This window comes from Gavialis gangeticus, unplaced genomic scaffold (genome assembly GCF_001723915.1).
Source record: "Gavialis gangeticus isolate Ggan-Ray unplaced genomic scaffold, GavGan_comp1, whole genome shotgun sequence".
Classification (NCBI taxonomy): domain Eukaryota; kingdom Metazoa; phylum Chordata; order Crocodylia; family Gavialidae; genus Gavialis; species Gavialis gangeticus.
The window spans coordinates 129,485,459-129,498,963 of NW_017729022.1; the positions used below are offsets into that span (position 1 = coordinate 129,485,459).

Consider the following 13,505-nt stretch of genomic DNA (forward strand, 5'->3'; position numbering starts at 1 on the left):
TGTCTTGGCTCCAAACCACACTTCTGCTCCCCACCCTCTAGGGGCAAGTGAGAGCTGTTCACTCAAAAAATGGTATTAACCCTTACCATGCGACTGTTCTCAGCACATTTTAACTTTAACACTCTTGGGTATTCCACAGATTTAGTATGGTCTAAGTGTAACATGCAACTTCACCCTTACCAAATGCAATTCTATTCCACCCTGATTAAGTCCCTGAAAATGCATTACTGAATCTATTTTTATAATGCACTATCATCTGACCCTTAAGAGAGACCCATAAGAGCAACAAGGAGGAAGTGGACCCATCCACCTTTTTATATTAACTGTTTTTCAGGAACTTGAGAATGGTGGCATAATTGGCACCTATGTCTACTTACATGCCAAATATCATATTTCACAGTGTATATGTCAAAGTTTGAAGCCCAGATATTGACCCTTAAATTTTCACTTTGACTTATATATCAGCATGCAGCTTCTGGGCAGGGCTGCTGCTGCTGCCACTGCTGCAGCACCATGGTACTCGGCTTCCCCAGCATCCAGTGGCAACTTGTCTCCCTGCTGCAGTGCTTGAGGCATTAGGTAGGGAAGTGGCAGGGATGGGAGAGCTGTAGTGCAGAGCATGGGGCTGAAGCTGGCAGGAGTACAAAGCCTATACTGTGGTGGGAGTGCACAGCTTGGGTGGGCAGGGTGTGGGTGTGAGGGATGTAAGGGAAGGTGGGGGGTGTGGGGACTCCCCCCCCGCATGGTGCACAGCAGCCGGCAGGTGGCAGGCGCTCATGGCCTGTGCAGGTGTTCCTGCCCCACGGCACGTGGTTCTGCTAGTACTCGCACGTCACCGGGGGAAGCTACGTGCACTGGAGCTGGCTGCCTTCTTTGTCCCCTGCCTGCATGCAGTGGCGAGGAGCGCACCCTGCCCAGCCTGCCTTTACTGCACCACTTTTAGGGGCTGGGGCTGGGCTTGGTGCTCAGCTGGCATGACCTGGGCAGCGTTGGCTTCAGCCCCTGCGAAGAGTGCTGCCTGGCCTGTGCCAGCCAAGCACCAAGCCTGGCCCTGGCCCCTGCATGTGCTGAGCATGGCCCTGGACCCTGTGAGTGGCGCAACCTGGGCTGTACCAGCCAAGCATTGAGCCCAGCCCGGTCCCTCTGGTGGCACTGATCTCACATGTGTCCACCCCCTGGTTGTCCTGCCTGCAGTGAGGCCATGCAAGAGCCAATATAAGTGACCCCATTTTTCTGATCTAAAATGTTCAGTTGACTTATACACTGGATCTATGAAAATCCTAACTTTTTAGATCAGAAAAATGGGGTTGACTTATACATTGTGTCAACTTGTACACTGTGAAAATGGAATAGAATCTGGGCCGTAGACCCCACAGTCATAAGGCAGGATTGAATGCAGGACTTGGAGCACTCAAAACAAATGAGAACTGAAGGAGTCACTTTGAGAAGGCAATTCCTATCCTTGATATAGGCCAGTCCCCAGAGAAGGCACTGGCTATGTTGGCAAGATCCGGGGCACTGAGTAGACTGAATTTAAAGATGGAATCTTCTTAAAACTAAACTTAAGAATAAGTCCCAACTTGTTCTAGCGTAAGAATTCCCAATGCTTTTGCCCTGAAGGGGCATTTCAAAGGAAGAGTTAAAGAAGCTCATGGGGCACCTTTGGCCATATTTTGGGAACCCTTGCTTTAGAGAGTATATAATGGACAGGGCTAGGGGTGGGCAGACCTGGGAAGGGGCAGAGAGTCACACTGTCCTAGTACTCAGGGGTGCGTCTACATGTGCTCATACAGCAATGTTGCTATTGCACCGTGCTTCCTTCTGGACGTGCCAGCACATGGTTTTCGGGCGCGTGGTTAATTTTAGCCACTATTTCGCTGTAGTGGCACGCTATAATGAGGGAGTGCGTCACTATGGCGAAGCAGCTGCTGGTTAGGTGTAGGTGCCCATGGTCGCTATGTCATTGTAGCATCACATGCAGATGCACCCAGAGTCTGGAAACTTACTTGAACCATTTCTAAATGAGATCATATGTGCTAAGCCCACATGTCATGCACACATGCATGTACACACACACGCATGTGCAGACACATGCATGCTGGTCCATCTCCTGTTTGTATGGAAGTGCTGAATTCCTGATCTCACATAATGCCCAGTCTATCCAACAAAGAATGTACTTGAGACTTAAGGATTTCGGGGAGGACAGAGACAGCTCTATATGCTTCAGAATTATCTTTCCACTTTCCTGAATCAGGAGATTAGAAAAGGTTCAAAGAACAATGAACAGTGAGAGGTCACTGCTATGCTTGGTAGGTTGCTTTTATTTTTATTTCTTTCAATATGAAGGTAAAAATCATTTGGAAACAGTGCTGAGTAGAAGTGTGCGTGTGCAGGAGGTGAGAAAGTCACACAGCAGCAGGGCTTTCATTGTGATCTGAGTTCATACGGTTTGTAACAGATGAAGTGGGTGAGGCTTGATATTGTCAGGCAGAATTATACTTGCTTGAGAAGATGAGAGGCTAAATTACAAGCCAGTCACTCCTCTTTTGTCAAGGGCTTTTAAGGGAACTAATAGATGATAGAACAGCTCTCTGAAGTGTTTGACAACAGAACCTGTGGCTTCAGGGAGAAATATCAGAGCCTCTATACTATTATCCTTTCCCACACTTGACAAATAATTGGTAGGATGATCAATCAGGCTGTCATCAGCTTTTTTGTTTTGAATGGGTAAGCTAAATTCTTACCTCTCCGTGTGTGTGATTGTGTGTCCTCCTGTTTAAGCTGCAAATTTAAGGTGGTGTTAAATGTCAGCAAATAATATGTGAACAGAGCCTTGGGATGTGCCCCAAAATTGGCATTTTTGAGAATAGTAAAATAAATTAGCTACTTTCCCAAAATAACTTTATTTCACTCCAAGTTTATCTTAGAATTTATGGATTTCCAACTGTGTGCAAAAACTGAGAGGACTTCTGAATATCATGAGGCTGAAGGGCAAACTTCTTTGCTTATAAAATGCCCTCAAATTGAAATAACCTGATTTGTAAGCATAAATTTGTGTCTGAGATCCAATTACGCCAATCCTCAAGACACGCTAGTGAACTGGAATGATTAAAGCCATATCTAGCCTCACTGATCTTGTGGAGATTTGTCTTTAAAAATGAGCTTCCCTTTCTCTTTGCCCCTTTGAGAAGCAATCAATCGTATGTGCCATCTTCCATCTTCTGAGCTCAGTGTGCTTCACAGAGGAGTTGTTAGCCCTATTGTTTGAAAAGGGGAGTGATACACAGAGGCATAAGGTCTGATTCTGTGAATGCTAGAAGGTGCAGTGCTCAGTCTTGCAATAGAGAATACATTTCATATTAGCCCAACTGCTATGAAGCTCACAGAAGTTCCTGAATTAGCGTTCATGGGTGTCAAGTGCTCTCTGTCCACAGAGCTATCTACCAAACTCAGCCCACCAATAAGTCATCCCAGTGACCTTGAAGAGTCCCCTCTGTGAGTGAGAGGCTGCAGAGAGGAGTCTGAGCAGCTTGTGGCTTCTGCTGTTACTGAGGAGGGAGGCAAGTTGCTCTGGATTTTGTGGTGTGGACTCAGAACTAGAATTATGCCATGCAAGCCACCAGTCAGTGGCAGGGAGCTGGCTAACAGTAACAGCAGGCTTTGGCACAGTTGGGAAGGGGATCCCAAAAAGCTGGCACACCCTATCCCTGTGCCCAATCCCAAGGACCAGGGGTCTGCTTGATACTTGCCATTCAGCACTCAAGGCCATGGCCCGGTAAGTGAACTGTGAAGTGCAGGCAGTCCATCCTCTTTTCAGCCTGGAATTAGGCACAGGATCTTGAGGGTCTTGCCTAATCCCCCGGTGCACCTGCTTAGCTTTTGGTCCCTGTGACAGGGAGCCAGAGGCTCCTGTCATTTAAGTGGTGAGTGCAGTGAGCTAAGTTTGCCATGTGGGGCTTCAGCAGAGAGCAGGTTGGGAAACCCCTGTGGGTGGCTGAGGAGCCACCTGACCAAAAGAGGCAGTGCATACAGGTATATAAGCCCAGTGTTCAGGCTAAGGAAAGCAGTGTAGCCCTGCAGGCTGCAGGGACAGGAGCTTCTGGGAGAGAGGGGTTTCAGGAAGCCAGCCCACAGACCCTCAAGGTACTTAAGGGTGCTAGATGGAGACAGCTTAGGGGGAAGCATGGCTTGGAGTTGGGGCACTGACCCAGAGCGGTGATAATTTTTAGTTGGAAGTGGTTGCTTATATTTGCGTTATTTTTAACACTGGAGGACTAGCAGCTCTGGGGGTGGTAAAGAGGCTGCAGGGGTGCCTGAGAGGCACCCAACCCAGAGCCCTGCAAGGGTCAGGGACCAGAATGGGGCTGAGTAGCAATTAAGCAGCTTTGCTTGGGTCGTGGACGCCAGAGAACTGAGCAGCCCAAGAAGGACAGGAGCAGGGCCAGGGGCCCAAAGAGCACAGGCCAAGGGGCTGGAGCCCAGGGTCTGAGGTAGTGGACTTGTCCAGATAAAAGGGGGTAAAACCAGGAAGGCTGAAGCCCCAACAAAGGTTTGAGGCCCAAGGGGGTCAAGTGTTATGTTAGGGCCAGGAGGCCCCTCCAAACGGATACTGAGTAACACCTGCAAGGCACGGACATGGATGTAGGGGAGGATGGATGCTGTATGGCAGATAAGGTAGAAAAGAGAACGTGCCCTGAGGAGCTGAAGTGGGGAGCGGTCACTTGGCCAACAGCAGGTGTCATGGCCCCCCTGGGGCCTGGTGCTGCTACAGTTCCGATGACCTTAATAAGATTGAACACATGCTTGAAGTTAAGCAGGTACTTAAGTGTCTTAATGTATGTGCGTATGGCCTGTGGACCCTCGTCCTCTTGCCCCTTGGCCTAGCCAGGTGCAGGTGCAGGGGGAAGCCTCATCTGTGGCATATGCAGCCGGTTTTGCCACTCCCAGGTGCACAGCAGGGCAGCAGCACAGTGGCCTGACTCAGCTTCCTGGCAGCCCCTGTAGTGACAGCTTGCTCTGCCTGGCTGCCACTACCAGTGTTTCCACCACTGCCGCCAGCCCCGATTCCTGGGCACCCCACTGGTCTGCCCCACATCCACCTCCCCCATCCGCTCAAGTGTGGGGAGTGGATCATGGCTCTGTCCCAGGCCCTGGCCCTGCACTGTCACCGCCCAGCTGCCAGTCCTGCTCCCAGATGCTGCTCTCTCCCTGCTTGCCTGAGCACACCTGGCCTGCAGGGATCCTTGGCCAGACTCCATGGAGACTCCACCCACCCACCCACTCCGTCCAGTGTCCCTGGCATTGGGTGCAGGGTGGATGGGCCCAGGGCCGGATTGAATCAATTGCTCCTCCTTCCCACCCCACCACACTGGGCCTGGTCATTTCTTTCCTGCTCTCCCCACCCCGCTCTGCAGCAGCTCAACAAAACTCCTTAAGTGGGCCTCCATAATTGCCCAACCCTGAACTGGAGAACGCCATGGTGGCTCAGGCTTGCTGGAAGTGCAGGCTCTCAAGACTGGACTGTCCGTATCTTAATGCTGCTGTTGCACAGCCTTGTTCCAAGAACAGTGTCGAGACCACTGCGGTCTCTGAGTGCCTCTGTGCGGGCTGGTATCTGTTTGCTCAGGGAGACCTCTGATTTGGGAATGCAAGCTTCCATGTCTCCTGAACGTTGTTTAAAGACTCCCATAGGGAAACACCTCAGAAACTAACCGCTTGCTGTGGCAGGGTCAGAATCGCAAATGGCCAGAGGCTGGTGGTAGCCGGTGATGACAAACCACTGTAGGAATTGATGCCCCTAGGTTGGTGCGGGACTTCACTGGCCCCAGAGTATTTGTAACAAGATCCAGGGCATTTGTGGAGACTGATATTCTAGTGAGGTCTGAATGGCTTCAATACAGGTCTTAAAACCTGTGCTAGAATTGAAAAATGCCTTCTCGAAACTTGTCAGGAAGTAATGATCTGATTTAGGAGCATAAGTTTCCATGTCTCCTCAAATGCTATGTAAGAAGGCCCCAGAGTGGAAGGGGTAAACCAAGCCCAGGGACAGGCGTGGCAAAAAATAACAGATGATGGAAGGCGTGGTTTGCTGGTGGCTTCTCCCTTTCAAGCTACGTCAGGTGAGCCAAGTCACCATCGGATGCTCAGATTGTAATGCAGTCTGGTAAATTAAGGGAGTTTTTCCTTTGTTCTGCGAAGCAGGAAGTGAGAAATGTGAGCAAACAGGTAATGTGCTCCCCCACTGCTGGGGCTGGGACTGTTTTCCAGGCATTTCTGATTAGAATGAGGCAAGAAGTTTTGCGTAAATACCGATGCCACATGTCACATCCTGGGCTGGTCCCAAGGGGTTGCAACAGTACAGGCTGATGTATGCTGCCCCTTCACCTGTGAAAGGGGCAAGGCAGGACAACCGAAGATGGTGCTGGAGTCTGAGTGAGACGCAGCTCCTCATTAAGAGCAAACCCATGGGGGCCTGTCAACTCCCTGACTATTAATCTGAGTTCCAAGTATTGATGGGGGAAGCCCCTCACTGCTCTTTTGTCAGTGCTACAAATGACAAGCTGGGGGATGTTATGGGATGGAAGAGCTCACAGCTTGATATCTGCTGGGCTCCACAGGCCAGGATAGAGCTTCCTGTTGGAGCCCAATCTGTCTTGACTGTGCTTCCAGGAGACTGGTAGCTCCCCACCACTCAGGGCACCCCTACGTGTGAGAGAAATCACATTTCCTTTGGTACTTGCCAGCATGGCATGAAGATGGTGCTTGCATAGCTCATTCCATTGATTATTTTCTTTGCCAGAGGTCACAAAGATGTTTCCTTCAAATAGGGGGGCTGTGGAGCAGAGGTGGCATGCTGGCTGGGTCTCCGTCTATAATATGTTCACAGGTTGCCCCTAAAGGTGTGGCTCAAATCACGTGGGAAGAAATCTGAGTTCAGGAAATGGCCCTAGGAGGGAGCTGAGAAGGGTGTTGAGGTAATGTGTTTCCACCTAGAGAAGAAGAGCATGCACATCACCAGGAGGGCTGCCTTCACCCTTATTCCCTGTAATAAAGTCATATTTTCTGCTTACTGAGCTCTGACCTGTGTCACTGTTCCAGGACATTTGCCTGGTGAGCTAACCAGGCCATGAGAAGCACGTGAGGCTACACAATAGCATGTACACACATCATCGTCACTACTGTGCCAGGTCACGGTTGGCTTCTGGTGGCTAGGTTTTCCTCTGTTTTTTTTTAAATGTTTTATGTTTTGTTCAAGTCTTGGTGGTGTACCTGTTCCTAACCAGATCTCTCTTGCTTAGTCCTTTCACAAAACCATAAACAACAGCCCCATTGATTCACTTCATGGGCTGGGTGGGAGTTGCTGGGGAGAGCAGAACAATCTGCTTGCTGGCAGCAACCTGGGAGAGAGGCTAGCCCTCAGGTGAGGCAAGTTCAGTTCCTGGCTTTATCATGTTTTTGCTGTGCTGTCTTAGGCAGATCTCTTAGTTGAGCGGTGCCTCATTTTCCCCTAGAAATCCTTTTTTTGGTTGTCATCTATATGTGGCAGGGCCTGGCTTTTTGTGCTGTTGCACACAGCACAAAGGGGCCCTGATCTTAACCATGGCCTTTAGGTGCAATTATGGGAAGGAAGGTGTCTGTTGTTGCATCTACTGAGTGTTTGGTCATTGTTTATCTTTCTACAGAGGGAGAACTTGGAGACAAATAAAAAACCACAGTTGGAGGCATTTTATAGCAATATAACTATCAGCTTAATTTTTAGTTCAGCAAATAAAGGCCCATTTCCTTTATCGGCATTGTCCTGAATGTGGAACAACATGATTTCAGTAGCAGTGAATCCTGTAAACAACTAGACTCGCTACAATCAGTCAATCAGTGCAAGCTGTAAAAATGGGTCCTTCCCAGTACAGCAGGACATGAGATCAATTTTGAAGAATATAGCTGGAAACAAAAAAAAAAAGCCCTCTTCTTTTGCTGTGAGTTGTAAAGCAGTGGCAGAGTAACAGAGGGAGGTCACAGTTAGTGGGAGCCTTGTGTTCAACCTCCATGACTCGGCTGTCTCCCCAGCTGCACTGGGCTTGTTGTGGTTCTTCTTAACATTCATATCCACCTTACTGCACACACAAAAATGAAGACGCCACAACATTTTTACATTTACAGCAGCCCAAAGCACAAATATAAGTGGAGCCCTTGTCATGGCATCCCAGTGACGTAGCTCCTGACAGGGTAAGTGAGGTGCAATACAGTTAAGTGGCTTACCAAAGGCCACCCAGCTAGGCTTTGTCCGAGCTGGGAAAGGGCCTGCGAAGTGCTGACTCCTGGAAAATGCTCCCTTTTTGTACACACAGAAGACAGCAAGGCAGAGACAGTAGTTTACAATTTGAGAGCCCAGCCCTGAAAGCCCTTTCTTCTGGGAGTCATCTTCTGATCTTGGTGGAGGAATTCATCTCAGCCAAGGAATTCAGGATCAAGCCACATGCTGCCCTGCACAATTACATTTTAACTGACTGAACTCACCTATATATCTCAGAGCTAGAGGGAAGTGAAATTTATTCTCACACAACCCTTTTTCAGTTAATAAAGCAGTTGGAGGCACTGAAATGTTTTTTGAAAACATAATCATAGAAAATCAGGGTTAGAAGGGACCTCAGGAGGTCATCTAGTCCACCTCCCTGCTCAAAGCAGGAGACCGCCCCCAACTAAATCAGCCCAGCCAAAGCTTTGTCTAGCTGGGTCTTAAAAACCTCCAAGGATAGAGAGTCTACCACCTCTCTGGGTGACCTGTTCCAGTGCTTTACTACCCTCCTCGTGAGAAAATTCTTTCTAATGTCTAACCTAAACTTCCCTTGCTGCAACTTGAGACCATTGTTCCTTGTTCTGTCATCTGCCACCACCGAGAACAGTTTAGCTCCATCCTCTTTCAAACCTCCCTTCAGGTAGCCGAAGGCTGCTATTAAATCCCCTCTCAGTCTCCTCTTCTCTAGACTAAATAAGCCCAGCTCCCTCAGTCTTTCCTTATAAGTCATGTGCCCCAGCCCCCTCACCATTTTGTTGCCCTTGGCTGGACTCTCTCCAGTATGTCCACATCCTTTCTGTAGTGGGGGGCCCAAAACTGAACACAGTACTCCAGATGTGGCCTCACCAGTGCTGAATAGAGGGGAATAATCACTTCCCTTGACCTGCTGGCAACACTTCTACCAATGCAGCCAAGTATGCAGTTAACCTTCTTGGCCACTAGTGCACACTGCTGGCTCATATTCAGCTTATTGTCCACTATAACCCCAAGGTCCTTTTCTGCAGAGCTGCTGCCCAGCCAGTCACTTCCCAGCCTGTCCTGGTGCATGGGATTGTTCTGTCGTAAGTGCAGGACTTTGCACTTGTCCTTGTTGAACCTCATGAGATTCCTCTTGGCCCAATCCTCCCTATAACATGTGTCAGTTATACCAGATTGCTCATGGAAGAAAAAAATCTAAACAGTTTTTTTTTTTAATAGCAAGAAAACATTTCAAATCTTTTGCCTTGAAGCAAGCTTTCATTTTGAAATTTCCTTTAATTTAATTAAAACCACTTTTAAAGACTGGGATTTTTAAAGCTGTGTAGCTCAGTTGATAGGTTGACTGGCTATTGTCTGACTCTGGAAGGACCTGGGCTTGATCCCAGATGAGGGCAGTGTGTGTCTAGTCATTCCAACTTCCAACCTGGCACTGAGGTTCTCCCATGCAATGGGTACCTGGAGCTGCCTTGGGTAAAAATGGCTGGAGCGTGGTTCTGACCAGGTCACCTCCTTCTCATGCTGAGATTAAGGAAATGGTATAGCTCTGCCTCAATGGCCTACAAAAGGACCTTTGACTTTAAAGACCATTTAAAAATGCCAAAACTGAAATGGAAGGTAAGTCTTAGCCTTGTCAGTGACCCATTGAGTCTGTAAGACTGGGCCCCATCAGTTGTCAGGAACCACATAATTTTGTCAAAGTGAAATATTTTGTTTGACCTGGGACAGTTTTGTTAACCTCTGCATTTTATGAGCATTTGCATTTTCAGTACAACCTGACTTTTTAAGATCATCAGCAAAATCTGTCAGTTACCCCCCTCTGCCCAGAACTGCATTGCTTCCCTTACCAGGAAAATGCACAGGGGCATGTCATAACAGATTATATTTCACCCATCTAAGTTTACTTAAGTACCTAAATGAAATTCTATTCCACCCTGTTCAAGTCTCTGAAAAAAAAGTTAATACAAAATGTTGGGAGGTCCTTTTTTTTCACCGCTTTTTTATGAGTCAGTTGTAAGTGTCAGGTGATAGTGCGTTACAAATGTACATGCATTAACAGATTTCAGAGGCTTGCACAGGGTGAAACAGAATCCTACTTAGGCACCTAACTTCATTTAGATGCCCAGCAGGTGGAATAGCATCTTGTTCATCCTGTCAGCAAGCTTTTGTGTTATCTAGCTACCTCCCAGGGTGCCCCTTAGTACAATGGCTCTGTGAAGACTACAAATCTCTTCTCAAAGTGCCCCCTTGCCTCATACTTCCAGCCATTTGGGAATGGGCAGGGGACATATAGTACTGTGCCAAGCACATTAGCAGCATGGCCTGCTGGGAGAAGAATAACCAAACTTTTGAGAGTCTCCAGTCCCCTTGTTCTTTCTTGTAAATCCTTAGAAGGAGGTTCTTCCTCAAGGGTTTGTTGCAGGCCAGACATATTCTTGTCTTTTTTTAAATAAAACTTGTTGTTTAGTACTGTTGTATACATGAATAGCAGAAGGTAGAGACCCTCTGGGTGACAATCAGTTGCAGATATGGGTGATTCTTTGCCCTTCCCATCTCTGTCAACAGCTACTGTATGGATTGCATAAGAAATAGGAAAATCTACATGTTTCATCGTTATCCTCTCTCAGAACAATGTCAAAACTTTGAAAACATATTTTACATTAGAATCTCTAGTTTTGATGATGCCTCTTCCCAAAGAAATGGTTTTGAGGCTGAGCTCCCTTCTGGCAGACCCCCACAGACTCAGCCTGTCTTTTGAGATCATAACCTGACACAATACAATGCCAGAGACAAGACCTGATAACTCTGTTCTCTCTCCCTTTTGTTTTTTTCTTGTAGGTCTTTGGGGGTCTTGTCTGGATTCTGGTGGCCTCAACAACAGTGGCTCTACCAACGTTACAAGGCTGGGTTATGTTTGTCTCGGTGTTTTGCTTTGTAATCACCACACTCCTGTTGTTATCATATATCGCAGGAGCTCATGGTGGCAAAACTTCATGGATCACACTGGTAAGCTTATTCTGTTTGGGTTTTCTTTATTTGTAGAGTATTTGATGCAATATAGCCCTGCAACCATGTAGGCACATGCTTAAATCCTTTGGACTGGTCAAGCACAGGTATGAGTATAGCTGGGATGGGATCTACTGACTCTTTCTGTGTCCTTGCAGGCTTACCGAAAGTTGATGTCAAGTCACCATGCAAAATAAGCATCTTCTAGCCCTGGAAACTCAGCTGCAGAGCAGGCTGCTCCCTGTCTGATGAAGTACTGCTTCCTCTTGGAGCTAAGCAGTGCAGCATTTTCTGTTCCTTTACTACCCCTTCCTCGAGTACAGAGCTGGTTAGCTATGTTAGTCTGAAGCCAGACAGAAAGTAAGGCAGGATGGCACCCTAGGCATCAGCTGCTAGTCCAGTCCATTTGTAGTATCTGACAAAGTAGGCTGTGACCTACAAAACATCATACCTCTCTGAACCAGTTAGTCTCCAAAGTGCCACTGTGCCCTGCCTTCTTGCACCTTCCTAGGGACACAGTCCACATCAACCTTCCTGCCTTTGTCCCAAAGGGTCCATTCTTCTCTGGTAGTTCTCTGCCGCATTTGGGATCGCAGTCACTGATGGGAAGTAGGGACACAGGAAAATAAAAATATTCTTGCAGATTTGGCATGGGAACTCGCAAATAAGGACTAGAACTGGTCAAAGATCTTCTGATAAAACCATTTTTATGCCAAATGCTGAATTTAAATTTTGCTGAATATTTTAACATTTTCTGCCAAAAACTGAAGTGCAGTTTGGGGTTGATTCACCACTCACCTGCATTTCCCTCTGGGGTTGCATCATCTCAGTGGAGATGGCCTTTTAATAGCTCAGGCCTACCTTCTGATGGTCAGGCCCCTTGGCAGCCTATGTTTCCCATGGTGCAAGGTGCTGTCCTGTCTGCATAAGGCACATGAAAGACTAGGCCAGGGAGCTCAGCCACTTAGGGAAAATGGGGCCTTGAGGTACCTGAGCTACAAGTTCCATGAGACAATTCGACACTATAGGAAAATGCCACTCAGTGTTGATGTGGTATAATAACAAAGTATTTTGAGGAATGTGTTTGCTGGACTGACTCCTATACTGACTGCCCATCCCTTGCTGCAGACGTAGAACATGGTCAGGTGTCTTATTAGGCCCCTTCCTACAGCTTGAGGTACTTCTAGGGTGAGGCTATGGCCTTCTGTCTGCCTACAGAAATGCAGAGAGTTGGGGGCACTTATGTCCTGTCTCTCTGCCCAGCCAGCTGTCCTTGTCCTGAGGACAGGGGCATGTGCTGCAGTTTGGATGAATTCATTACATATGGTACTTTACTCCCTAGGAGTAAGACTACTGCTTAACTACAAGTCATTCTTAATTAAATCAAGTTTTAAATATATTGGCCTGATAGCTTTAAACATGGTAGCTCAAGGGCAGCTAGCTGCCTAGTTTTGGCAGCCCAGCTTTCACCGTGAGCGGCAAAATTCATCTGCAATGCTGGATAAATGCTCAGGTAGTACAGCCCTACTGAGGTCTGTGTTACTACAGCTAGGTGTGAGCTAGATAGTTCGGAGCAACTCTGGGTATGTCTTTGTAAGCTACAGTTGCACTTTTGACTACTGTATAGACAGACCCTGAGGTACAGCAGGCTGACTGAGCTGCACGGGGAGCGCTGAAGCTGTACATGGCCTCTCTCCAGGGCAGAGTAGACAGCAAGGAAGAGAGAAACTCACTTGGTATCTCTGAGGATGCTCGTTCCTTCAGGGTGTTGATACGGGGAGAAAGGAGGAGCCCTTGTCCCCTGGCTGCCCTTAATTTGCCAGCAGCTGAACCCATGCCCGCTGGGCATGGAGGGTGATCTCACACAGAGAAGCCCCCTATGCAAGGGGCCTGCTTCAAGATTGTGACCTGCCTCTGCAAAATCTTGTTGACACCCCAAATTGTCTTAGTGCAAGGGTGTAGCTGGAGGGTGGTAATCAGCAGTGTCTTGTGAATTCAGCTTGTTCACTTCTGACTGACTGACTGACTTGGGATGAAGTAGTGACCTGCAACATGGGCCTGGCGTGACAGTAAGTGGCCCACAGGCACCACAGATATGTAAGAAATTAAGGATTTAATTTAATTAAATTTAAGAAATTTAATTTAACCCATCCACTTCTGCATTAACAACTTTTCAGGAACTCAAGCAAGATGAATATCAAGGGCTACAGGCTGTACAGGAGGGACAGGA

The 13,505-nt window shown here is 47.8% G+C and overlaps 1 protein-coding gene across 1 annotated transcript in view; it reads left to right on the top strand.

Moving 5' to 3' along the window:
* MAL (mal, T-cell differentiation protein) overlaps positions 1-13,505 on the top strand; it is a 55,511-nt gene that overhangs the window by 33,153 nt on the left and 8,853 nt on the right. Inside the window, exon 2 of the mRNA XM_019516173.1 lies at positions 11,108-11,275. Within this exon, the coding sequence (XP_019371718.1) occupies positions 11,108-11,275 (168 nt within the window). The remainder of the gene's footprint in view (positions 1-11,107; positions 11,276-13,505) is intronic.